General features: G+C 38.8%; 4 protein-coding genes and 1 pseudogene across 13 annotated transcripts; all 5 read right to left on the bottom strand.

Moving 5' to 3' along the window:
- Positions 1-280: 280 nt before the first annotated feature.
- Positions 281-28,000, bottom strand: LOC126582369 (pentatricopeptide repeat-containing protein At3g22150, chloroplastic-like). Of its 10 annotated transcripts, none has more exons than XM_050246505.1 (5): positions 27,637-28,000; positions 22,300-25,926; positions 21,899-22,011; positions 20,517-20,672; positions 19,776-20,128 (listed from the first exon to the last, which is right to left on the bottom strand). In XM_050246505.1, the coding sequence occupies exon 2, from the start codon at positions 24,941-24,943 to the stop codon at positions 22,475-22,477; it is 2,469 nt and encodes an 822-aa protein (XP_050102462.1). In that variant the 5' UTR covers positions 24,944-25,926; positions 27,637-28,000; the 3' UTR covers positions 19,776-20,128; positions 20,517-20,672; positions 21,899-22,011; positions 22,300-22,474. The 10 variants fall into 10 exon arrangements, with proteins under 10 accessions (XP_050102470.1, XP_050102468.1, XP_050102466.1 ...); XM_050246506.1 differs by lacking the exon at positions 27,637-28,000 and adding an exon at positions 26,027-26,089; XM_050246512.1 differs by lacking the exon at positions 27,637-28,000 and having other exon boundaries at positions 22,300-22,362; positions 22,618-25,970.
- Positions 876-6,354, bottom strand: LOC126582371 (pentatricopeptide repeat-containing protein At3g22150, chloroplastic-like; annotated as a pseudogene).
- On the bottom strand, positions 7,167-8,708 carry LOC126582381 (UDP-glycosyltransferase 71A15-like). Its single transcript, XM_050246526.1, has one exon. The coding sequence runs from the start codon at positions 8,687-8,689 to the stop codon at positions 7,271-7,273; it is 1,419 nt and encodes a 472-aa protein (XP_050102483.1). The 5' UTR covers positions 8,690-8,708; the 3' UTR covers positions 7,167-7,270.
- On the bottom strand, positions 14,631-16,437 carry LOC126582380 (putative UDP-glucose flavonoid 3-O-glucosyltransferase 3). The gene has a single exon (XM_050246525.1). The coding sequence runs from the start codon at positions 16,327-16,329 to the stop codon at positions 14,878-14,880; it is 1,452 nt and encodes a 483-aa protein (XP_050102482.1). The 5' UTR covers positions 16,330-16,437; the 3' UTR covers positions 14,631-14,877.
- LOC126582382 (UDP-glycosyltransferase 71A16-like) lies at positions 18,289-19,775 on the bottom strand. Its single transcript, XM_050246527.1, has one exon. It carries the CDS (start codon positions 19,773-19,775, stop codon positions 18,357-18,359), a length of 1,419 nt encoding a protein of 472 aa, XP_050102484.1. The 3' UTR covers positions 18,289-18,356.

Consider the following 28,000-nt stretch of genomic DNA (forward strand, 5'->3'; position numbering starts at 1 on the left):
AATGAACCTTTTGTCTGACAAGAATATGGATCGTAATAAAAAGTTAAAAAGAAAGATAGGATCATAAAATAATCATGAAAATTAGAGCTTTTACGTGTTGTAACAGGAACCCAACGAGATTCGGAAAAGAAAGTGGAACAGAATAAACAGAGAAGAATACCTAGTGAAAGGACTTCCTCCCATTTCTGCACAGAGGAAAATGTCCGTCTGCAGCTACAGCACTAGAACTTCCCTTCAATGGGCAGGGCACAACGGAGTTGTCTGTTTTAGTTTTTGATAAAGATTTCCGCGGCCAGATGCGGTTTCCTCATGTGCCCTGTAACATGACCAAATTACAGATTTTCTTTCACAGAATTATAACCAATTTAACCTTCAAAAGAACGAAAAGTTTAATATTTTCCTCATTCATGACTGTGTGTGACTCAGTAACGTGAGAGCGTATATACGTAGTTCACTTTAACAATATACATATCAGGAAAGTATAAGACTGCAAGGTAACATATGATATACTGGCCTTATGACTCTCTATCTTATCCACTGCAGAGAACACATTACTGAACTACATAGCAAACATTTATGATGGCCTTGATGGGAAATATATCCCATGCTGCAATATATCCCATCCTGCACCAAAAGCTAAATTTGCAAGAAAGTAGATTCCAGCTGCAGATACAAACATCACGATACATCACATAAACCTAAGATGAAGCTAAACTCAAAGACATGCCCACTGACTTGCCAGAAACCAGCCAGTCTAGTTTTAGGAAAATTCCCCCTTTTAATCCAGTCCTTAACTATGTATTTTTAGGAATCTTGAGAAAATGCATATCATAGACGATTAAAGTTGGATCGACAATCACAAACGAGAAACTTACATGAAGGGCAGTTTTCCATGGATAGATAGTTCTTGTTACGATCCTGCAAAGGAGTTGCGGATGCTGCAATGCGAGCATCGAATGGTGGATAATTTGCATGCAGACTTGTCAAAATAGTTTACCACATTGAATGACACCACAAGCTGGGAAAAGATCTTTTTTCAAGAATTCTTCATCAGTCATAAGGTTCCAAGATTGCATCTAAGGAAGAATTGAGAGAAGGCCTATAACTAGGGATGGGCAAAATACCCATGGGTATGGGTAACTGGTTACCCGCCCATTTAAAGTTGACGGTTATGGTTATGGGTAACCATTTAGACAAATAAACGGTTATGGGTATAACCGTTTATCCATGAAATTTAAATGGCCGGTTATGGGTATTATCCGCGGTTATAACGGGTATCCATCGATTATGGGTAATATTCATGGTTATAACGGGTATCCATTTACCCATTTAATTTAATATATGTAAAATTTAAAAAAAAATTAAAAACCCTCAGAGAATAAATTACAACTCTGTCACTCTCTCTCTCCGTCCCTCTCTCTCTCCGCCTCTCGACTTCGTAACTCTCTCTCTCCGTCGCTCTCTCTCTGTGCCTCTCTCTCCGTCGCTCTCTCTCTGCGCCTCTCTCTCCGTCGCTCTCTCTCTACGCCTCTCTCTCTCTCCGCCTCTCGACTTCGTCACTCTCTCTCTCTCCTTCGCTCTCTCTCTCCGCCGCTCGCTCTCTCTCCATCGCTCTCGCTCTGAGGCAGTTGCTGAAGAGCCTCTGCAGCAATTCGCCTTGGAATTATTCAGTGTTTTGGAAGCTCAAGCACCAGAGTGATTTGTAAGCTTCTTTCCTTTTCCTCGGTTTTTGCTATGAATTATACTCTTGTTGAAAATTTTAATCTGTTTATCCGTCCTTAGAATTCGGAAAGTAATTAATTAGTTAGTAATTTAGGGTTTGAGATTTAGGGTTTGTGAAATTTAAATGACTAAGAACTTTTTGCTGTAATGTGAGATTTAGGGTTTGTGGATTTGTGAGTTGTAATTCGAAATTAGGATTTGGGTCTTTGCAATTTCGGGATTTCTGATGTGGGTTTTCGTATTTAAGTGGAGTGGTTCAGTTACGTATCATTTTGGTTTCTTTTTGCTGTTTCATCTTATACAACAATGTTTTGCATAGCATACTATCGAAGAATCTAAGGTGTTACTGAAATCTCAGTTTTACAAGACTTCAGACTTTTATTAGAAATGAATTAACTAAGTTTACTTTTAGAGGAATTTCGGATTTTTGATGTGGGTTTTTCGTATTAAGTTGCACATATAATTTCTCAGTCAATTTGGTTTCTTTTTGATGTATTCATCTTATGCAACAATTTTGCATAGTGTAATATCGAAGAATCTAAGGCGTTGCTGAAAACTCAGTTTTATAAGACTCCAGACTCGTATTAAATGAATGAACTAGTTTTACTTTTAGCCGAATTTGGGATTTCTAATGTGTTTTAGTTGACATCCATCTCCAAAGGCATATTTGATTCAAATTCAAAGGGAGAGGAGGTGGGTTTCTAGAGAGAATTCAAGAATTGTTAGTTTTAATATTTATCATTTATTATTTATTTGACTCTTGTTTTGTTTGTGCTAGTTCTGAACTCTCTGGGCAGGATTAAGTATGCTAATCGAAACAGTAAATGATAATGCTTTCTCAGTTATGTTTTCCTATTTCGGTGTCTGTTGTCGTTTCATCTGTATGATGTTCATAATTTTTGGCTGAGAAAACCAGAGAACTCCGCCACTAGCCGAGAGCTGTGGGGTTTATTCTCTCTATCATCTCCTGTTACTGACATTGTTTACTCTTTTGCCTTTATGCTTTTAACCTTTTTCATGTCGATTTTATGTGTGTGAGTTTTTAAATCGCTACTTTAGAAGACCACGACATAGCGGTAGACCCCATTTTTCGTACTGTGGATCATGTTCTTGGCATGATTTTATTTAATATTCCAGTAAGCCTGCTGTCACTTTTGTTTGTGTGCCAAGATTACCATGTACTGTTGTAGAGATGTCCTTATTATTATGTTCAGACCGAGTGTGTTATGATTTTTTGCTCTTGGCATCCAAAATGTCGAAGATTTTTGTTTGGCTTGTGGCGATGTTTTGACGACTTTGTTTGCTTTAAACGGAATGTAGGACACAGTTGTCCGAGGATAACTTGTGTTAATAAAGTTAGAAGGGAGGGTTCACTTATGAGACTGAAAGTTGTCATAAGGACACCTAAGAAATCCAATTATCCAGCAGTCCTAAAAATAAATAAATTCATGAACCAGAACCCCCAATTATGACAGTATAGTGTTCTTTTGTTCAATTGATATCCTGTTTTTCTTTTATATTCTGAACTTGTATCCAACTGTTTCAACTAGTTCAAAGATGGAGACTCAAAGCGAGAATCAAGATATTGAACCAATTAATCTTGATCAAGAATTGGACCTAAGTGAATCAAGCTTTGATGACACTGGTAGGAAGAGAAAAAGAACCTCAGTTGTCTGGCAGCATTTTGAGGAAAAAAGTTTTTGTGGGGAGGTGAAGGCTGTCTGTAACCATTGTAAAGCTAGGCTAGCATCGGGCTCCACTGTTGGTACTTCATCTTTACTTTCACATGTTAGAACATGTCCTGTATTGAGGACAAAGAAAAAGCGTCCAGTTATAACCGGTGATGGGTCTGTTAAACATGGTGTATATAGTTTTGGTTGGTTTCGTATGGTTGTTTTTTGTTATCAGAAACACAGATTTATGAGCTGTTGCTATAGGGTCTGTTGCTTTAAAAATCATTCGGGAATTCAGAAATAAAAAAGCTCTACTTTTACTCTTCCTTTAGGCTCAATTTTCTCAAGTTCTTGAACTTCCATAATTTATTGGTTGCTATTCAGAATAAAAAAAACTGATTGGTTGCTATACAGAAAAATATCGTTTGTAAACTATTATTTCAATTAGTGGAATTATATGAGGACTTAAATGATTAAAATAGGGAAATGTATGCTAAAATGTACTTATAACGGTGTTTAATTGTCAGAAAATAAAAATTATGACAAATTTTTCTTTTGTAATTTTCAAATTGTTAAAAAAAATAATGTAGACGGGCGAAAAAAAGGTAAATGGGTAAAAAGAGGATAAACGGGCGAAAAAATAGGTAAACAGGTAAATGGTTATGGTTATGGTTAAATGGGTAAATGGTTATGGGTAAATGGGTACATGGTTATGGGTATGGATAACCGTTTATAAACGGTTATGGTTATGGGTATAACCATTTATGTAATTACCCAACGGGTAAACGGTTATGCGGGTATGAACATAAACAGTTATGGGTAAAATAACCGTGGTTACCCGCTCGCATAACTATTACCCATCCCTACCTATAACCAGTATCTTTCATCTTCACAGTCAATTCCTCCAATATATCATATATCTCATCACCCTGAGGATGGTTTTGGTTCCTAGATACGAAACAGTTCAAAAAACCGCTAATATCAATCCAACTACATCCAGTCTCCTTCCTCAAAATTTGAAATGTTTATGAATTCTACACGCCCCAAGAAGTGAGCCCCAAATTTCCATCGCATCACCCTCTTCGCCCAACCCTTTGACAAACTCGTAGGCTTCGACCATTCTCCCAACCCTCCCTAACATGTCTGCTATACAGCAATAGTGTGCCGTTAGTGGTTTAATATTGTATTCCCTTTTCATTGAATCATATATCGAAAGACCTTCGTTAACCAAACCAGCATAACTGCAGGCAGACAAGACTGCAACAAAGGTTATGGCATCAGGTGCAATGCCAGATTTCTGCATTGAGTGAAACAAAGAGAGAGCTCTCTCACCCATTCCATGCTGACCGTAGCCCAGTATCATTGTGGTATATGTGACAGAGTTCTTCTCATGGGATCCAGCGAAAACATTTTCAGCATAAGTGACTGCACCACATTTGGAATACATGTCAATTAGAGCAGATCCCACGAAGACGTTTTGGTCAAGGTAGTGGCGGATAGAGAACCCATGGAGTTGCTTACCCATATCTATGTTTCCCACTATATTACAAGCTGGGAGAACCGATGCTAAGGTCACAGCATTTGGGATTAGATTTTGCTCAAGCATCTGCCTAAAGACAAAGAAAGCTTCTTCAGATAGCCCATTCTGTGTGTACCCAGCAATCATAGAATTCCAAGTAGCCTGATCTCTATCACGGCCGTAGTCTTTTTTGAAAACCCGTTCTGCGATCCTTACTGAGCCAGATTTAGCATACATATCGATGAGATAACTGTCCATCCCCTCAAATTGTATGTCATGCCTAATAAGATAAGCATGAGTCTGCTTTCCAATATCTGGATTTCTAAGATTTGATGAAGCCGAAAGTAGAGCAGTTACAGTTACCGAATCAATCATGAACCTTTGCTTTTGCATCTCATAAACAAGCATCAAAGCTTCATCATCTAAACCATTTTGCACGAATGCAGAAATAATAGTATTCCATGAAACAACATCCCTCTCAGGCATCTTATGAAAAATTTTGAATGACATGTCAACAGAATTGCACCTTGAATACATTACGATGGTCGCATTGAGTAAAATAACGGGCATCAATCTCAAATGCTTGATGATAAAAGCATGCAGCTGTCCAGCTAATTCCAACTGTTGCATCTGTGAACATGCAGTTAAAACTGATAGGAAAGTCACCTCATCGAGAATAGCCAGTTCTGAGTTTACAGCTTGAAAGAAGAGGTCGATCGCTTCAATAGGACGGTTGTTTTGAACATATGCACCGATCATAGTGTTCCAAATCTCTGTATTTCTCTCCGAACAAAGGTCAAAAATCTTCCTAGCATATTCAAGGCAACCAAGCTCGGCATACATAAATATTGCCGAGCTCACAACAAACAAGTCAGTCACGTATTCCCCACCCAACCTAAGAAGCATACTGTATAGTCTCCCATAGCGGAAAGTGCAGGGAAAACATTGACAAAACTGACAGCACTCGGTGTTATTCTCATTCCCATCATCATCCTAAACTGCTTCACTGCTTCTGCATATCTTTCCGTTTTAACATACCAAGAAACCAGCGTATTCCAAGCAACCACATTCCTCTTGCGCATTGTATCAAACACTCTACGCACTAAATCATACTGTGAATAATCAAAGTCATAATAACAAGCAGAGTACATATTCAAAAGCGAATTGCACACAATCCTACTGGGGTTCGGAAGACACCGTAGAACATGGCAATGCAGGGCTTTACCCATCTTGAAATTACGCGTGTCGGTGCAGGCTTTGAGGGTAGAAGAGTAAGTGTAAGGGTCGGCCTTGGTGCCGGGAGAGGCGGATTTCATCTGGGAGTAGAACAAGAGGGCTTCATTGGCCATGTTGTTGCAGATGAATCCAATGATGATGGTGTTCCAGAGCACGGTGGAGGGGCCAGGCAAAGTGTCGAACAGTTGGCGGGAAAAGTCACCATAATTTATTACAAGACGTAAGTAGAAGACTATATAGAGACCACAAAAAAACCACACATAAGATGAACGCAGAGGATTTAATCACATGCGTAGAGAAAGAGTGGGGCTAGCTGTGACTATTTGTTTTGGTAGTGTATAGTGTATAATGGCTGATGAAATAGACAGCTCGTATCGGTGAACTTAGGTCTCTCGTGATTCCTTGGATACCACACAACCACGAACACAAGACTTATCTACATATATATGAGGTCCAGAAATGGGGAAGTGTATATATATTCTCGCGCATAGGATCGATGGATTACAAGTTTACAACAAACACCATATAGAGCAGAAGAATGTAGATTTATCTGCCCAAAATAAATTGATTGAGTGTTAGTACATGTCTATGAATAAGTTAGTGGTTGGCAATGCTCACAGCATGTAATGAAGAGTTGGTCATCTGGAGCTTTCATTATTATTAGTAAAAACTCTATATTGAAAATGATGTCAATATAAATTTTTAGGCATGCATTAGGTGCACATACCAGCTGAGTTGATCAGTACAGGGCCATTTTCTGAAAATCTCGACATCAGGATTACTTGTTCACACATTCGTAAGCAAGTTAGATTTTCAAAGAAGAGAAAATGTCACCACAAGATTTTAAGATTTGATACGTTGAACTATGTATTAATGGAAAGTGCCTTCGCCCATGAGCGGTAGGTCTCGGGTTCGAGACTTGGGAGCAGCCTCTCCATAAATGGGGGTAAGGCTAGCCGACATTCACCTCTCCCAGACCCTGCGTAAAGCGGGAGCCTTGTGCACTGGGTACGACCTTTTATACGTTGAACTATGTATTAATGGAAAACTTACAATACAAACGTTGCAAATTACATAACGTAAAAATAAGCGAGGAGAATATAAAAGCCCCCCAACCCAATTAAATTTGATCAATAAAACGCCCTAATGAAGAGTAAGAAGAACCACCATCCACCAAGGCTTTCTTGCTCTTTTCACTCATCTCCTTCACTCTTTTCCTTACATCACTGTCAAGCTCCATCACTTGCCTTATCCCTCTTTCTATGTCTTCTGAACTCACCACCACGTCGCTGTCCTTCCTATAATCCATCTTAATCTCCACTGCCAATCCCAACTCCACCACCAACTGAAAGGCATTCAGGTTTTGCTCCGCGTACATTGGCCATGCGGCAATCGGCACGCCATTCCATAAGCTTTCCAACGTAGAATTCCACCCGCAATGTGATACAAACGCTCCGGTTGCCGGATGGCCTAGAATGGCCGCTTGCGGGGCCCAACCAATCACCTTCCCAACCGTAGCCGTCCGATCAAGAAACCCTTCGGGCAAGACTGCCTTTAGATCCTCGTAGTCACTTGGCATATCTCTCTTGCCTTTAGGTGGGGGCCGGCGTAGGGACCACAAAAACCGATGTCCGCTGTGCTCTAGCGCGCACGCTATCTCATTCACCTGGGCCTCACCGAAACTTCCCATGCTTCCAAAACACAGGAACACCACCGAGAAAGGAGGCTGATCATCAAGCCACCTCAAGATATCCGAGACCTTATCTTCATCACTACTTTTGAGGTTCAATAAGGGTCCCATCGGATACACCGGTGGGATTTTATCACCAGAATCAAGATAATGAAGAGCATGCGATTCTAGCTCCATGAATGTATTAACCAAAATACCCTTGGTTTGTTTAAACCTGTTGACGGAGTCGAGGATTGTTTTGGTGCTCTCCTTGTCCAGAAACGAACCAGGCAAGACAGAGGCAGGGTAAGGGTTGATGAAACTCGGGACGGCCAACTCAGCGGTTGAGCTCGTCAACTCAGTTATATCTATTCCCCCCTCGTCACGAAGCGATTGAAAATGGAACATAAGTGCGAGAGTCGAAGCGTTGGAGGTGAAGAACAGGTAGGAGGGAACCTTAAATTCGTTGGCCACGTCCATTAGGCTTGCGCAAAACATGTCGAGCACGAACCCGGCAAGCCGAGGCTTCGACGTCGACTCAGACTGATCTGACTCGGGGAGTAAGTTGATAACGGCGTCTCTGACGTGAGATGTGTGATTTTCGACGAGCATTCTTAAGAAGGACCCGGGATTGGGGACAGTGTCTTGTTTGTCCGGTTGGGCTTCTGGGAGGTTGACGAAGTCGATGCGGTGAGAGATTGAAGAATCAGTGTTGGTGAATGGTTGGGCGTAGGGAAGCTTCATGACGAGGACTGTGATAAACAGTTGGTCGTCCCGAGCAACGAGTTGCTTTGCCATCTCGACCGTTGGTACCATGTGGCCGATGATGCCTGGGGCGGGAACGAACACTAGTTGTGATGGTCTCTTCATCTTTTGAGAAATGGCAATGAATAGCTGAGCTGTTTTATTTAGAAAAACTCTTTCATTTTATAGTAGAATGGTATGATGTCATGCCTTCGCTCATAGTTCTGAATTTCCTACAAGTCAAGATCTTAATTACTTTTCAGACTGGAAAGACTTGGACATCAATAGCAAGAAGATAAAACAAAAGGTTGTCAAATTTTATTTTGGTTCCACCACTAGTGTAGGGCTGGTTTGATATTGTTGTGCTTTGAAAAAAAATTATTTATGTTGTTCTGTGAGAATAAGCAGCCATGAAATAAAGCAGCAGAGTGTTTGGTAAACTTTTTTGTAAAATTTTAGTGCTTGGTAAAATTTTATATAAAACAGATGTGAAAAAAAATCGGTTTTTCAAAGCTGGGTTTTGCAGCTTTGTGTTTTTGGCTTTTTTTACCAAAAACTATGAAAAAAAACTGAAGTTGAATGTTTATCAAACACAAAAAAGCTCTTAGCTTTTTTTTATACCTATTTTTTTCAGAATCACCTCAGTACCAAATCAGGTCGTAGTCTATGGATAAGTACCACCAATTAAGTTTCACTTTTTATTTTGGTACTTACGTTTCATATTGCCTTGAGTAGAATGTTGAAGAATTGAAAACCGACATGGTTCACACGCGGTCAAGATTTCAGTTACTAAGCACACCATGTTCTATACAGTGGTAATCTTTTCTTCTTCTTTTCTCAAAAGCAACGAAAGATTCATCATCGAATTAGAATCTTGTTCACAATTAGAATGCTGGGGTTGGGTTTGTTAACAATTGGAGCAGTAGTATAGTCCGATATCAAGACGTCAGAGCGGGGTAAGCAGCCATTATACTAATCACAAAACGAAATTTTCTCAACTTAGTTACATGCACAATCAGTCATATGTTAAATTTCATCACAAAATATTTTGTTGTAAGAAATGAAGTCATTCAATACACGTAATTTAATATGTAGAGTTTCTGATGCGGAATTACATTCTTCAACAAGATTTCATTCATGGGAAGCCAATCAAATCAGCCCAATTGTGAGTGTAAAATAATAGGCACGAGTAAACCATGTCTAGTGTTGAAACTCACAATTGTAACCCAAAAAGCAAATAATAGTTCATTAATGAAAGAAGTAAACTGTGAAATCGGCAAATCATTTTCATTAGTTGTTAAGTAACGGTTCACGTAAAAGAATTCGTTAACTAAATCTGCAAAGCAGACTAATTACGTGGAAGAGTTGACGAAGTCATTAACTAAACAAGAAGTCATTTTGCAATCCATCTTTCACGCTTGTACCATCTCAATTAGAAAAGTGGTTGGGATTTGTCAAACTACTGGTGTAAGATGCAGCGTGACATAATTGTTTCAGAATTATATGAACCGACCAAATGTATATGACAACACAGTATTTTAATGCTAGTAGACTAATAGTGACATGTAAACAACACAAATAAAAAATAACAAATTTTCCTAGAAAATTTTCTTAAACTTTTTGAATTTTCAAAGTTCTCCTTAAGAATGATCAATAATCTTTACAAATCAAAGGGGAAATTTGATCAACAAAACGTCCGAAAGAATTGTAAGGGGAACAATCAACCATCAAGGGTTTCTTGCTCCTCACCATGTCCTTCAACCTCTTCCTCACGTCACTATCCTTCTCCATCATCTCCTTTATCCTACGCTCCTGTTCATGTGCCTTAACATTCGGACTCTCACCGTAAAAGTCCTTCCTGTACTAGATATTAATTTCCTCGGCCAATCCCAATTCCCTGTCCAACTCAAATGCATTGTTAGAGCATCTCCAAAAGAGATATCAAAATGTCCACTTAAGTTATAATAGTAAAAAAAGACCAAGTGGTCTCCAACCGAAATGTCAAATCCTACGTGACGATAACATAGATTGGCAGCAAGAGAGTTGTTGTCAAATTTAACAGCAGCTTCAAAATTAATTATTAATGCTTTTTATTAATTTTTTATTGATTTAATCATCATTCATGTTGTTGTTGACCCCTCTTTTCTTTTTAACACCGCCTGATTAATATATAAGGGAAACGGTACCATTTTGCAATTAATGTCGCAATTAAGTTTTTATTAATTTAATCGTTTATTTTATAATATAATAAAATAATAATTTAATTTGACTTATTGGGTGGACAATAAAAACTTTAAAAGATGTCAAAATGCCACATAGGCTGTCAAATTTTAATTTTATGTTCAAAATTTGACATCTCTTTTGAAGATGCTCTTAGCCTCGTACAATGGCCACATCGCGACCGGCACGCCAAACCATAGGCTTTCCAACTTGGAGTGTGAAATCTGATTCCCAGATGTCACTAATTAATCTTAGGTATACACAAAATTACTTTATTTTCGTTAATTTTAGAGTTTTAGTTACTTAGCTATAAATTTTGAATTTTCGTAAATAGTTATTTAAAATAGAAAAAATTAGTGTCCAGTCCCTAGTTTCTAATATTCATTGATTAAGACTTTTTTAGTTTTTAGATTTTGATCAAAGTCTTTATCATTAATATATTAATGAATTACATGTAAGTTACATAATTTTTATAATAAAAATTAGTAATTGATTTAGAGTTTTAATACTCACACCCTTATTAAAATCCTAATTAATTTTCAATTCAAACATTTTCAAAATATAAAAAATAAAATTAGAATAAGTTTGTACCCATTACATTTTTACAAAAAAAAAAAAATTGATATGTACCAATTTGTTATATGAAAAATGTACCCTTTTTTTTAATACACAATATGTACTAATTTGTTATATGAAAAATGTACCCTTTTTTTAATACACAATGTACCCATTTTTTTTATATAAAATTCATTCAATATTTTCTCTAATCCATTTTAAAACTTATATGGGTATATTCTATTTCGTTGATTTGAAAATGTATTATATCAAGTTTAATAGAAGAAATTTAATAATGTTATTAAGCCTAATATATTCTTCTTTTTTTGTCTTTTTGAAAAATGTACCCATGTTTTGGTACAATAATTTTTTGTTAGTATTTTTTATGAACGTACTCATGTATAATATATATATATATATATATATATATATATATATATATATATATATGGATACACACAATATATTGGAGAGTATAATTTATTTTTAATATTTTTAATCCCATAGATTATGGGTTTTATTTTAAATCTCATTAATATAAATAACTACAAATTTTATTTTTAAGTTAAAAATATAATAACTTATATAGAAATACATTATTACATTACTGTCAGGGACTTCGATCAAAAACTAAAAATCACAAAGGTTTCAATCAAAGAACATTGATAGTTAGGGACCGCATCCAAAGTACCTATTTAAAATATGTAGACCTTTTAGGGTCATCCTTAATGTTTTTTAATAGAGTTCGATTCCACGGGTGCATAGGCAAAAATTGTTTGTGAAGTGGACCATAACTAAGAAATTACAAGCAACATAAGTCGGGTTCAAATAGTAATTTTAGACTTGCTATAAATAGCAAGTCAAAATATGTGGAAACTGAAGTGGACAGCTGACCCGGACGTGACCCGTTTACCCTAGAGCGAACCGACTTCAAACCCGTTTCCTGCAGCCTTTTTCGACGCCTACTCGAGAGTTTTTCCAGCGAATCGAAGCCACCCACCACTAGAAAACAACTCAGCGTCACCCCAACTTTCATTTCCACCCGAATGAACGTCGTCTTCTTCCCTGAGCTCAAGACGGCGATCTCGCCGTTCCTGCACTTTCTGACACCATCCACCACCACCACCACCTGACTCACCTCGACCCCAGAAACAAAACCCTAACTTTCATTTGGGCGTTGGTGCAGCGAGCTTCCTACCAAACGAGGCTTTTCACGGCAATTTCACTGTTCTCAATCCAGTTTCAGGCCCCGACACGAGTATAATATTGGGAAATACTTGGAAATCAAGCCACATAATTAAAAAGGTATCAAATTTGATTTTGGTTCCACTAGTATTTGTAGTCCACTATGCAATTGCTTTGCCATTATGTATAAGTAGGTCAAAGAGTAGGAATTGAAAACATATATCTATGGATTAGCACTACCAATTAAGTTTTACTTTTTTTATTTTGGTACTCAGCACTTACCATATGTTTCATATTGTCTTGAGTAGAAAGTTGAACAATTGAAAACCGACCCGATGCACGCACATTCAGTCAAGATTTCAATTACTTAGCACACCAATGTTGTTCTAGTTTAATCAACATAAAATCTGACATGTATTGTTCATTTGAGGATATCCGATCATGTTTGGACGATAGGATGGGGAGGGGAGGAGGAGTCTGGCATGTGTTGTTCTTACCATAGGAGGCCTCTGTGTATTAAGAGTGAATTTATTTAATATAAGTTGTAAATTATGATCTATCAAGTTTTTACTCTAAGATTACATCCTTTAAAACCATATTTAGTGGACCATAAGTGCAACCAATTCGACATTGATAACCTTTTCGTTTTGTAAAGCAATGAAAGATTCATCATCGAATCAGAATCTTGTTCACAATGAAATGTTGGGGTCAGGGTTTGTTCACAATTGAAACGGCAATAAGGTCATGTCGGGTCAAGGGAAACCCGCAGTGATACCAATACATCAGAGTCAGGCAAGCGGCCAACTACTAATTACAAATAAAACTTTCTCAACTTAATTACATGCATAGTCCAACATATGTTGAATTCTATCCAAAAAAATTATGATGCAAAAAGTGAAGTCATTCAATACACGTAATTTAATACATAGAGTTTCCAATATGGAATGATTCTTCAACAAGATTTCATTCACAGAAAACCAATAAAATTGGGAGTTTTAACGACACTCCTGGTATTATTCATTTTTAACGAAAAACGACATTAACTAGGTCTAGCGTTGAAACCTCGGCAAATCAATTTAATTAATTGGAAGAATTTGAAGAAGTCATTAACTACACAAGAAGTAATTTTGCAATCTTTTCAGGCTTGTACCATTTCAATTAGAAAAGTCGTTATGATTTGTCAACAGCTGGTGTAACATGTGTGACACGATTGTTTAGAAAATATACGAACCGACCGAATGAATATGACAATATGTTCAAAGGCGTCAGAGATATTGAAGCAATAAAAAGGGACAATGATTGTCTGCCCTTCCACTTCTGGTGCCCTCCCATGCATTCCTGTTTTGTGTAATCACGGTTAAGTCACGTCAATATTTTATATTTTTTTTATAGAGATAATAAGACAAAATTGAATAGTAATATAAAATGTTAACGTAGCTTAACTGTAACCACACAAACAGGAGGGCACGGGAGGGCACCGAAAGTGGAAGGGCAGACAATCCTTGTCCAATAAAAAATACATGTAACAATACAAAAAAATATCTTAATACGCGTAATACAATAGCAAAATATAAAAAATCTTTATACATCTTTATATATAAAGCCAATAACTTTTTTTGGGATCACAAGTTTCACAAAAAAAAATTTAGCCAAAAATGCTACGAAAAAAAAAAAAAATTTCAAAAGCAACCCAAAATAATGCAGGGGTATTTTCATCATTTTAATAGTATTTTTTTTAAATAATTAATTCTTTTTGTACAACTTTTTTTTTTTTTAAATTAGTACCTCATAATAAGTTAGCAATAATGATTCAATCAATTATTCATTAAATATTATTTTCTCTATTTTTAAATACGTTCAAAACATCTTAAGATGTGTGTAATGCCTGTTATAAAAAAAGTCTTTCGCACGCGCATAATAATGTGATGAAATTAGTTGTCAAATGATTTTTTTTATTGAACAAACGATATTATCTTCACTAAAGGAGAATGGGTGAGCTTAGCCTCACAATGGGTTAGCAATAATGTGATTCAATCAGTTGTTCATTAAATATTATTTTTTTCTATTCTAAATGTAAATTCAACTGCTTTGATTGGTTTGTGAGGGGTTTTTTCTAGCAAGATCTAAGATTATTTATTTATTTCAAATATTTGACTTTCCGTTTGTCAATTCACGCATATAATTACGTTTACAATGTGTAAATCACGCGCAATACGCCGTGATTCAAAAAATGTCTTCTGCACAAGTGTGTGCATGAAGGCTAGTAAAAATAAAAGACAACATATTTTCCAAGAAAAATTTAACCCTTTGAATTTCCAAATTTCTCCTTGAGAATGATCATAATCTTTGACAAATCATAGGGAAATTTGATCAAGAAAACGTCCCAATGAATTGTAAGAGGAGCCACCAACCATCAGGGCTTTCTTGCTCTTCTCACTCATGTCCTTCACCCTCTTCCTCACATCACTATCCTTCTCCATCAACTCCTTTATCCCTCGCTCTAGTTCATGTGCCTTCACAACATTTGGGTACTCACCGTACAAGTCCCTCCTATACTCCATATTAACTTCCACGGCCAATCCTAATTCCCTCACCAACTCAAATGCATTTAGTTGTTGCTCCGCGTACACCGGCCAAGCGGCGACCGGCACGCCAAACCATAGGCTCTCCAACGTGGAATTCCACCCGCAATGGGACACGAACCCTCCGACGGCCGGGTGGGCTAGGATCGCCACTTGCGGAGCCCAACCTATGACCTTCCCAATCCCAGCTGTCCGATCGAGGAATCCTTCAGGTAGGACTGCCTTAGGATCCGAATAGTCACTAGGGGAAGCGATAATCCCCTTTGGTGGGGGCTGGCGCAGCGACCACAAGAAGCGATGCCCGCTCTGCTCCAGCCCCGATGCTATCTCCCTCACCTGGTCCTCACCAAAGCTTCCCATGCTCCCAAAGCACAGGAACACCACAGATGAATCGGGCTGGTCATCTAGCCACTCCAATATATCCGACTTCTGCTGAGCCTGCTTCGAACCCACTTCGGTTTCACTGCTCTTTAGGTTCAGAATAGGTCCCACAGGGTACACAGGTGGGGTCTTACCATCAGAAAGTGAATCAAGGGCGTGTGATTCCAACTCAACGAACGTATTTATCAGAATACCCTTGAGTTCTCTAAACCTGTTGGCATAGCCAAGGAAAGCTTTCGCACCATCCTTGTCCAAAAGGACGCTTGGCAAAACTCCAGCCGGAACCGAGTCGACAAAAGTTGGCAGTGTCAACTCAGCATCCGAGCCCTTGAACTCGCTTACGTGCTTGCCATACACGTCGCGAATCGTTTGGATATTAAGTACCAGCCCGAGAAACCCGGCCGGCGAAGTGAAGAACATGTACGTAGGAACTCCGAAATCATTGGCCACGTCGATCATTGTCGTGCAAAACATGTCGATGACAAACCCGGCAACCCGAGTCGACTCGGACTCTGACTCGGCGAGTTTGGAGACAGCATCTTTGACGTAGGGTTTGTGGCTCTCGATGAATTGGCTGCGGAAGGCGTTGGGACTTTTGCGCGTGTCGATGTCGGAGGCGGCCTGTGGGAGGGTGATGAAGTTGACACGTGACAACACGGGAGAGGATTGGAGGGAGGATATGTAGGCCTCTGTACCCTTGGATTCGAAGGGGAGCTTCATGATGAGGACTGTGATGAAGAGTTTCTCGTCTCGAGAGACAAGGAGCTTTGCCATCTCCACGGCCGAGATGAGGTGGCCGGTGCCGGCAGAGGGGATGAAGACGAGTTTCGTTGGTTGCTTCATTTGGAAATTTATTAGGAGTTTGATAGCTTTGGAGGAAATGAAAATTTAATTAGCTGATTGATGTACAAGCTTCTTTTCTTTAGATGTGTGTCTGTGTATGTATATACTATATATATATACACACAGATAAATATATACTCACACACACACATTATAGATGTAAATGATGGAGGTGATGATCTCATGCCTTTGCTGGCATTGGTTAAATTGTTTAGTTAATTCGCAGGATATTTATAACAAAGACTTGAAAACCAAGAAAAGGACCTTTGGGGGTCAGAGAAAGTTTCATCATGCATGCCTCTTGGCCACAAATTTAGGCAGTCATAATACGAAGAGAAATTGGAGTAGTGATCACGGGAATAGATAAGTTGTGTGAATATTCGAGAAAAATTATTAATAAAATAATACGATAAATTCTGTAAATGTTGGATAGAACGGGAGAGTTCTTTCGTTTTGAAATCCAACTACATAATATATATTTTAAGACTATCCAAATTATAAATAAAAACTCGAAAATAAATCGACGACCTGTAGTAGGACTTATATAATAGAGGTGTACCCTAATAATTACTTTTTTATTATTTTTTTTATGAACCAACGTTATTATCTACATTAAAGGGGAGAAAGAGTGGGCTTAAAGTTCACAATAGACTATCAATATTATAGTTCAAATTTATCTTTAGCGATAATCGAATATAAAAGCTATCACTTATAAATAAAGAAGAATATCACTAAACCGTAGTACGAATTGACTAATAATCATTTTTTTAATAGTTACATAAAACATAATATTTCTAACATTACTCGTCAATCAAACGGACTTAAGTTGAATTCATTTTTAGGCAACTTTTTTCTTTTTAATATGCTTTATTTCTCCATCCTCACTTCCACGAGCTTATTCTTCTTCGTTCAATATTTTTCTTATATACATTTCCAATATTTTAAATGGAATTAATAAAGAAAGACACAATGACCTGAGCTGTGAAAGAACAAATTTGCTTTTTGACCTGGGGGAGTCGTAGCCGACAAGAATACTGCAGGCTGCGGCTGAAGAAAAAGACAGATTCCGAAAGCTGACCTCGCTTGCACCTTTCACCTCATAATCTATATTCCTTTTCCTCTTCTTCTACAGGAGGATTACGATTTAATTATGTTAACATTTAATATTAATTTTTTTAGAAATATAATAAAATAAAAAATAATATGTAAGAGGAGAAAACGAAAAAAATGAGAATAGAAGAAGAGAAAATTCAATATTGATTTTTTTATAATTGTAATAAGAGAAAAAATAATATATAAAAGGAGAAGAGGAAAAAGATGACTCTTTTGTAGTTATAACTTATATACACATCAGCAGGTTTGAGTCAACAACGGAGCATGCATATTTATGACTCCCTTGCCACGTGGTATCTAACTATGTTAGTGATTTCCGCACTCTGATTTTTAAACTTACACCCTTGCCACGTGGAAATTGCTCCCGATAATGTGCACGTCGATTGACATGGAAATTAAAAACTGCTCATCATGTATGCGTGACTAAAACAATAGAAGTACATATAAGTTGAGAGTTCCGATGTTTGATTAGCTTCGTTTTAGTTCTTTGTATTAGCCACATGGAAAAATATCAAGAGAATTATCTTAAACATAAGACTTTGTAACCTCTTTGACATCTCGTATTTTTTACATAATACCTTATAATGTTATGAAAATTAACTTAAATTGTGAGGTACGTAACAAGTTCTTAAAAGATCCTATTTTTTAAAGAGTTCCCTTGACATTTCTCTTGATCATATGTGTAACATGAAAGTATAAAGATGAAAGATGATGAATTAGAGATTAGCAAAAGCCAATCGCTATCAAATTAATAAAAAAGGGGAACTTTTTTAGAAGTGTGACTGGTGAGCCTTTTTTTACACCTTCAAGCAACAAAAGATCCATAGAGACTCATACGTACATTGCATACTAAGAAATCATTGGACTTTTGATTTGTTATTATGCTAACAAGATAATTAAGCTGCACTAATTAATCACATGAAGATCTGATCAATGAGACGGCCCAATGATGAGTGTGAGGAACCACCATCCATCAACGCTCTCCTGCTCTTCTCACTCATCTCCTGCACCTTCTTCCTCTGCTCACTCTCAACCTCCATCACCTCCCTTATCCCTCTCTCTATCTCCTCCGCCCTCACCACCACCTCCCCTTCCCTCCTGTAATCCATCTTAATCTCCACCGCCAGTCCCAACTCCCTCACCAGCTCAAAAGCATTCAAATGCTGCTCCGCGTACATTGGCCAAGCCGCAACTGGCACCCCGTACCAGAGACTCTCTAGGGTTGAATTCCACCCGCAATGGGACACGAACCCACCCACCGATGGATGGCCCAAGACCGCAACTTGCGGGGCCCATCCTATGACCTTCCCTGTCCCGGCCGTGCGGTCGAGGAACCCTTGGGGCAGGACTCCGCTGGGATCAGCATAATCACTGGCGAATGGAAGCTCCCCCTTTGGCGGGGGCTGGCGTAGGGACCACAAGAATCGGAGGCCGCTGTGCTCAAGCGCGGCGGCTATCTCCTTCACTTGGTCCCCACCAAAGCATCCCATGCTCCCAAAGCACAGGAACACCACCGACAAAGGAGGTTGATCATCAAGCCACTCCAAAATTTCCTTCTTTTTGGCCAGCTCCGAGCCTTCAGGGTCACTCTTCAAGTTCAGTATGGGCCCTACAGGGTACAGCGGCGGGGTTTTGCAGTCGGTAAGAGCTCCGAGGCCGTGGGATTCTAGCTCCATGAAGGTGTTTACCAAAATCCCCTTGGTTTCTCTGAACCTTCTGGCATGGTTGATGAACTCTGTGGCGCTATCCTTGTCCAGATACATGCCAGGCAAGACTCTAGCAGGCATTGGGTTGACAAGACACGGCAAAACCAAATCAGGATCCGATTCCTTCAGCTCAGTGCAGTCCTTGTTCTGCTCGTCATGAAGGGTTTGGAGGTGGAGCACAAGCCCGAGAAAGCCTGCGCCGGACGTGAAGAAGACGTAGGTAGGAACCCCAAACTCATTGGCCACGTCTATCATGGTGGTGCAGAACATGTCGATGACAAACCCGACTAGCCTGGGCTTGCAATCAGACTGAAGGGCCTCACTAGTGAGCTTCGCGACTGCATCTCTGACGTGTTGTTTGTGATTTTCAACGAATAGCTTCAGGAAGAGGCTGGTCTTAATACCCTTCGTCTCTACGGCTTCCTCCGGGAGGTTGATGAATCTGATACGTTCGGCGTCGTCAGCACCCTTGAGCTTCAAGTTGGACTCCAAGGGCAGCTTCATGGTGAGCACTGTGATGAAAAGCCGGTCGTCTCGAGCAACTAAGAGCTTTGCGATCTCGAACGAGGACGCAAGATGGCCAATACCTATGGCAGGAATGAACACTAGCTCTGCAGCTTCCTTCATTTTGGAGAGGAAAAATAAGTGAGATGGAGATAACTACAGATTATCGGTGCTAAGTTTAAGTGTTCACTAGTGAATGGTGAGATAGGATCAAAACTCTCTCTCTCTCTCTCTCTCTCTCTCTCTCTCTCTCTATATATATATATATATATATATATATATATATATATTACACGTAAGTATGTATGTGTATACATATCGAAGCATGCACATGGATTGTGGTGTTTTATATAACAAATATAAACCACTCACAATTCTTGGAGCTTTCCCTTGGCCCAACCACGAAGGGACGTACAAAGCTTTCATGTTATCTTTTTAGTAACGACAGTGCTGGTGACCTTTTGAGGTGATAAATCCTGCATTGCCACACACATAACGATGTTTATGTGTATATGGTGCACGTAAGGAAATCGGTTTCTTCCGTAAGGGAAAAAGGAGAAGCACCAAAGTATATTTAAGTAGAAAGTTGGAAAAGAAAATCTCCATACGGCTCAACAAAGTTAAAATAAGCAAAAGCATTTTTTCAAGTCTTGGCAGCAACGAAAACTTAGTAGAAGATACTACAATCCGATTATTGTATATAAATGAACCTTTTGTTTGACAAGAATATGGATCGTAATAAAAAATTAAAAAGAACGATAGGATCATAAAATAATCATGAAAATTAGAGCTTTTACGTGTTGTATCAGAGAACCCAACGAGATTCGGAAAAGAAAGTGGAACAGAATAAACAGAGAAGAATACCTAGTGAAAGGACTTCCTCCCATTTCTGCACAGAGGAAAATGTCCGTCTGCAGCTACAGCACTAGAACTTCCCTTCAATGGGCAGGGCACAACGGAGCTGTCTGTTTTAGTTTTTGATGGAGATTTCCGCGGCCAGATGCGGTTTCCTCATGTGCCCTGTAACATGACCAAATTACAGATTTTCTTTCACAGAATTATAACCAATTTAACCTTCAAAAGAACGAAAAGTTTAATATTTTCCTCATTCATGACTGTATGTGACTCAGTAACGTGAGAGCGTATATACGTAGTTCACTTTAACAATATACATATCAGGAAAGTATAAGACTGCAAGGTAACATATGATATACTGGCCTTATGACTCTCTATCTTATCCACTGCAGAGAACACATTACTGAACTCCATAGCAAACATTTACGATGGCCTTGATGGGAAATATATCCCATGCTGCAAATTCACATTTATATACTTACTACCAGTTTAGCAAGCATCCTTCCTAAATTATTATTGCCCAACCAATTCTAAAAATTATTATTGCCTGCTTCACAACTTCCATATAGAATCCAGATGGCATATTCCATATTTGGGTTGTTGTATGAAAGCGACAGATATGAGATCAATACATAAGCAAGGCAAAGTTTGATAAATACTGAAATCCAAATAACCCAAGGATTTATACTGTAGTTGAGAATAAACCTACGTTTAGTTTGGAGACGGCAAGGAAATTCCAGTAATAAGAAAGGGGATTACAAAAGTGTTTTACATCTCACAAACCCAAATCCCACATGCACCCAAGCTTACATAATGTGGAACCAAAAGTAAAGGAACTATGTCCTACATCATTACATATTCATCAGTGTTTTGCCTCTGCCAATACAAAGCTTCCATACACTGATGAACAACACAAGTTACTTTGGGTGTAGTACCAAGAAATAGACTCTTATTCAACCACTTCTTAGCGGCTCTCGGTGCACAATTAAATGCATATAAACAAGTGTGTTAGAGAAGTCAAATAAAAGAAAATCAGTGTACCTTAGGAAGTCATATTGAATGGGCAGATAGTAGATACCAGCCTTACAAACATAGGTGACGTGAGTGATCTAAAGCTAAGTAACAAATTCAACCATAGCCAATTAGTCAGCAAAGCCACATAAATATTGCTTATAATAGCCTTCATGGGGAGACAGAGCACAAAACATTAAGATTTTCAAGAGTTCTAAGTGGATCAACCATTATAATACGACAATACGAGTCACCCACGAGTAAGCCAAATGGAAGAAAATAAACTACTCGTGCAGGGTATTCCATGAAGATCAAAGTATCATTAACTAAGCATGGCCATGCGCAACACTATATACAGAAATCATGCTTTTTTAACTGACCTGAATATATGTACGAGGCGTCTTTGAGATGGCAGCTTATTAACTTGCTATGGCTCAACCGCTAGTGTCCAAAGTTCACTCTCAAAGACCATGGGGACAGATTTAAGCGCCATCTAAAAAGAATATAACTTAGACAACTGCTGACCCGCACCAAAAGCTAAATTAGCAAGAAAGTAGATTCCAGCTGCAGATACAAACATCACGATACATCACATAAACCTAAGATGAAGCTAAACTCAATAAAAAGACATGCCCACTGACTTGCCAGAAACCAGCCAGTCTAGTTTTAGGAAAATTCACCCTTTTAATCCAGTCCTTAACTATGTATTTTTAGGAATCTTGAGAAAATGCATATCATAGACGATTAAAGTTGGATCGACAATCACAAACGATAAACTTACATGAAGGGCAGTTTTCCATGGATGGATAGTTCTTGTTATGATCCTGCAAAGGAGTTGCGGATGCTGCAATGCGAGCATCGAATGGTGGATAATTTGCATGCAGACTTGTCAAAATAGTTTACCACATTGAATGACACCACAAGCTGGGAAAAGATCTTTTTTCAAGAATTCTTCATCAGTCATAAGGTTCCAAGATTGCATCTAAGGAAGAATTGAGAGATGGCCTATAACCAGTATCTTTCATCTTCACAGTCAATTCCTCCAATATATCATATATCTCATCACCCTGAGGATGGTTTTGGTCCCTAGATGTGAAACAGTTCAAAAAACCGCTAATATCAATCCAACTACATCCAGTCTCCTTCCTCAAACCTTTTTCCCTCATTTGTTTCCTCACATTATCCACGTTTTCCCACTTGCCTTCCTCGGCATACATATTTGAGAGTAAAACATGGTAGCCCGTTTTGCCATTTGCTGCCTCTAGTTCAAGCAATTTCCCAGCAACAGTCTTTCCCAATTCAAAATGTTTATGAATTCTGCACGCCCCAAGAAGTGAGCCCCAAATTTCCATCGCATCACCCTCTTCGCCCAACCCTTTGACAAACTCGTAGGCTTCAACCATTCTCCCAACCCTCCCTAACATGTCTGCTATACAGCAATAGTGTGCCGTTAGTGGTTTAATATTGTATTCCCTTTTCATTGAATCATATATCGAAAGACCTTCGTTAACCAAACCAGCATAACTGCAGGCAGACAAGACTGCAACAAAGGTTATGGCATCAGGTGCAATGCCAGATTTCTGCATTGAGTGAAACAAAGAGAGAGCTCTCTCACCCATTCCATGCTGACCGTAGCCCAGTATCATTGTGGTATATGTGACAGAGTTCTTCTCATGGGATCCAGCGAAAACATTTTCAGCATAAGTGACTGCACCACATTTGGAATACATGTCAATTAGAGCAGATCCCACGAAGACGTTTTGGTCAAGGTAGTGGCGGATAGAGAACCCATGGAGTTGCTTACCCATATCTATGTTTCCCACTATATTACAAGCTGGGAGAACCGATGCTAAGGTCACAGCATTTGGGATTAGATTTTGCTCAAGCATCTGCCTAAAGACAAAGAAAGCTTCTTCAGATAGCCCATTCTGTGTGTACCCAGCAATCATAGAATTCCAAGTAGCCTGATCTCTATCACGGCTGTAGTCTTTTTTGAAAACCCGTTCTGCGATCCTTACTGAGCCAGATTTAGCATACATATCGATGAGATAACTCTCCATCCCCTCAAATTGTATGTCATGCCTAATAAGATAAGCATGAGTCTGCTTTCCAATATCTGGATTTCTAAGATTTGATGAAGCCGAAAGTAGAGCAGTTACAGTTACCGAATCAATCATGAACCTTTGCTTTTGCATCTCATAAACAAGCATCAAAGCTTCATCATCTAAACCATTTTGCACGAATGCAGAAATCATCGTATTCCATGAAACAACATCCCTCTCAGGCATCTTATGAAAAATTTTGAATGACATGTCAACAGAATTGCACCTTGAATACATTACGATAGTCGCATTGAGTAAAATAACGGGCATCAATCTCAAATGCTTGATGATAAAAGCATGCAGCTGTCCAGCTAATTCCAACTGTTGCATCTGTGAACATGCAGTTAAAACTGATAGGAAAGTCACCTCATCAAGAATAGCCAGTTCTGAGTTTACAGCTTGAAAGAAGAGGTCGATCGCTTCAATAGGACGGTTGTTTTGAACATATGCACCGATCATAGTGTTCCAAATCTCTGTATTTCTCTCCGAACAATGGTCAAAAATCTTCCTAGCATATTCAAGGCAACCAAGCTCGGCATACATAAATATTGCCGAGCTCACAACAAACAAGTCAGTCACATATTCCCCACCCAACCTAAGAAGCATACCGTGTAGAACATTCGCGTTCTTATAGTCTCCCATAGCGGAAAGCGCAGGGAAAACATTGACAAAACTGACAGCACTCGGTGTTATTCTCATTCCCATCATCATCCTAAACTGCTTCACTGCTTCTGCATATCTTTCCGTTTTAACATACCAAGAAACCAGCGTATTCCAAGCAACCACATTCCTCTTGCGCATCGTATCAAACACCCTACGCACTAAATCGTACTGTGAATAATGAAAGTCATTATAACAAGCAGAGTACATATTCAAAAGCGAATTGCACACAATCCTACTGGGATTCGGAAGACACCGAATAACATGGCAATGCAGGGCTTTACCCATCTTGAAATTGCGCGTGTCCGCGCAGGCTTTGAGGGTAGAAGAGTAAGTGTAAGGGTCGGCCTTGGTGCCGGGAGAGGCGGATTTCATCTGGGAGTAGAACAAGAGGCTTTCATTGGGCATGTTGTTGCAGATGAATCCAATGATGATGGTGTTCCAGAGCACGGTGGAGGGGCGAGGCAAAGTGTCGAACAGTTGGCGGGCAAGGTGGGGTTGGCCTTCCTGGCAGAGTTTGCTGAGGCGGGAGCGGATGGTGGGGGTTTTGAGCTTTGGGAGGAGGAGGATTGGGGAGGAGAGGTGGTCCGGGGCGGTGGGTGTGGTGGTTTGAGCGGTGGGGGAGGGTGTGGAGAGAGGAAGAGGAAGAGCAGAGGAGGCCATGGCTATGGTGTGTGTGAGTTGCTCTGTTATTTTCCCTCCTAAATTGTGGATTGGGATTATCCTTTTTTTGGTTGGTTGGTAGTCTGCTAGGCTTCCGTTTCCATGAACTTTTTACTTTCATTTTCCAACCTCTTTTGCCCGCCCTCTTCACCAAAGTAAAAAAAGTGCACGACATGTACTGGATGAATAAATGTGCGTTTAAAAATTAAATATCTATATAGTATAAATGAGTATCAAAATTATAGGTATCACATCAGAATTATTCTAACATGAGACGATTAAATATGAACAATTTATCTTCTTCAACTAAAGTCAATCAAATATAATTTTCCTCTTCAACTAAAATCAATTCACTTGCCAAAGGTTACCAAAGGCAAAAGGTATTGATTTACTTAATCATAATATTAAAAAAACGTTTTAACGTCAAATAGAATACCCCTAATCAAGTTTAGTACATGTTTGAACTTTTTTTTTTTAACCAAATAGGGACTGATTAGATGAGATTAACTCTTTGATCGTCTACAATAAAGAAATGAATGTTGCACCTGAACCCCTCCCCATGTCCCCCTCTACTAGTTTTTATTAATAAAAATGAAGAAAAAGAGAACAAACAAGGACTAGGCAAATACCCGCAAAAGAAATATATGTGTAGAATAAAACCCACTTGACGAAGAGGCCATAAGCAATTATTCCAATCAACCAACAATTTACCAACAATAGTTAGAGCCTTAGATAAGAAGTGAAGAACCATAGTGGGATCTGTTTCTATCCAAAGGTGCTTCTATTCACGAACCCAAAAACTACTCGAACCACCTCAATAAGCTAACATTTCTGCAACAATTGGACTCACAAAACTTGTAGTAAAAGAACCAAGAACCTAACCTTCACTTGTACGGAAGACCCTCCAAAACCAGCTCGTCCATTGTTACAAGAACCATCAATATTTACTTCAACGCAGCCTGTCTGCGGAAGCTGCTAGTAAACTGAAACAAAGAAGGTGTCATAGCCAAAAGTGGAGAAACGCCTTGCAAAGACATAATAGTTAAGGAAGTAGAGATCGATCGCTGACTAGAAAAAGCATACCAAACTAATTCGCGAAAACGATTAGTGAACAAACGTTTCGTAAACACCAAGGTTACCTCAAGCTCTTCAAACTAGAATTCTAGACTGATTTTGAAAGCTAAACAAGCTTATGGCAGTATTTGGCAAGAAAAGGAAAGAGATCATCTTTCGATCTCTTCCATCAAGATCACCGAATCAAGTGATCCAGTCCTTGAAATTTGATTCAACAACTAAACCTAAAAACAGGGGCTTTTAAGAGTTATAATACTTTAGCCGTTGAATCAAATTTTAAGGGTCTGGATCACTTGATCCGATGGTTTTGATGGAAGAGATCCGAAGATGATCTCTTTCCGCAAGAAAAAACCTAAAAGTGTATGCTTTATAATAGTATTTGTTGATGCACAAAATCAGTGAGGACTTTGGTACAACAGAAAGTGTTAAATTTGTTACCTTCGCTAGATTGCTCCGGTCACTAGTGTGGATAAGTATGCAAATGGATAGGGACAAGGAAGCAAACACAAGATATACGTGGTTCACCCAGATTGGCTACATCCACGGAGTAGAGGAGTTCTCATTAATTGTGAAGGGTTTACACAAGTACATAGGTTCAAGCTCTCCTTTAGTGAGTACTAGTGAATGATTTAGTACAAATGACATTAGGAAATATTGTGAGAGAATGATCTCTATTTATAGAAGAGAGTTTCTAGTTTCATTCTGACATTGACACGTGTCGTGTTGTGATTGGCTTTTGATGTTGACACGTGTCGCGCTATGATTGGCTTCTGATGTCGACACGTGTCGCGCTGCGATTAGCCTCCTGGTTGGAGGGAAACTCTTCTGGATCCTTGACGGTATAATGTTGACCGATGCTCAGTAGTTTCGGGATTGGTCAAGTATGGTACAAACAGTATTTGTTTTTGTTATTTTATGGAAAATTTGTTGAAATATCTCACATTGACCGTATCTCTGTAAAAGAAGAGTTTAAATATCCCAACCCCACTTTATCTAACACTGAGGCATTTTGTGATAAAACTCCACACCTAACGGATTGTGTAGGTAGTAATTACCAAGTTGAGAACAATATTGATGTTATTAGAAGTAGACATTTGGCCTGTCTCTCTAATAATTCTATATGGTATCAGAACCAAAGAGCGGACCCATAATGTACTGCAACATGATGGGTGGGTCCCCTTGGCCTTGCGCAATGATGGTGGGTACCTTGGCCTCATGTGTAGGGTGAGTCCATGTAGTTGTCGATATGTCGATCTCCCACATGTGACCCGCTAAATATGAAGCACTTGGATTATTATTATTATTATTATTATTTTGCTTCTAGTTCTTTCTTGTCCTCTTTGATCACTTTGTGAAAGTCCTAGGATGGGTACCAATTTAATCTAGACTATAAATAAATTTCAACTTAATACTAATTTAAATTATGACTTAAAATAATTAGTTATGCAAATTTAATCCCACACAAATATTCAGCACGAATATAAAGAGCACACACAAGATGTAGGATTTTACGAGGCAAAACCCACCACTGGGAAAATCCTCGAGCTACCAAGCCAGGAAGCACTAAGAAAGAAAGAATACATAAAGACTCACAAAACTCATCAACTATACACTCATACCAGTTGGCAGCTTTGTCTCCGCGCTTTGCTACTCGATCTTTCTTCAGTCTTCGAGTTAAAGTGGCACGACACTAACGCAGCCGTCAATCACCTTTCCCTCGAACTTTGCAGGATGCTAACTCGATCATGCAGAATGTTTATATGATGAAGTGTTTGTTCGAAAAACAATCAATTACGAAAATCACAAGGCACATTTCCATAATTGATATTCAACTTAAAATCCAAATGAAATCAACATGAAAACAATATTTTCTCTTTCAAAAACCCATGTTGTTGGAACCACAAGCTAACAGTAGTAATCAAATTGTTTTTCCATGCACACAAAAACCCAAGCTAGTGCTTCTGAAAATGCTTTTGAATAAAA

Source organism: Malus sylvestris, chromosome 9 (assembly GCF_916048215.2).
Source record: "Malus sylvestris chromosome 9, drMalSylv7.2, whole genome shotgun sequence".
In the NCBI taxonomy this organism is placed as follows: Eukaryota; Viridiplantae; Streptophyta; class Magnoliopsida; order Rosales; family Rosaceae; genus Malus; species Malus sylvestris.

Excerpts from the sequence above, each read along its gene's own strand:
- LOC126582380 (XM_050246525.1), bottom strand. The coding sequence starts at position 16,329 with ATGAAGCAACCAACGAAACTCGTCTTCATCCCCTCTGCCGGCACCGGC.
- LOC126582369 (XM_050246509.1), bottom strand. The coding sequence starts at position 24,943 with ATGGCCTCCTCTGCTCTTCCTCTTCCTCTCTCCACACCCTCCCCCACC.
- LOC126582381 (XM_050246526.1), bottom strand. The coding sequence starts at position 8,689 with ATGAAGAGACCATCACAACTAGTGTTCGTTCCCGCCCCAGGCATCATC.
- LOC126582382 (XM_050246527.1), bottom strand. The coding sequence starts at position 19,775 with ATGAAGGAAGCTGCAGAGCTAGTGTTCATTCCTGCCATAGGTATTGGC.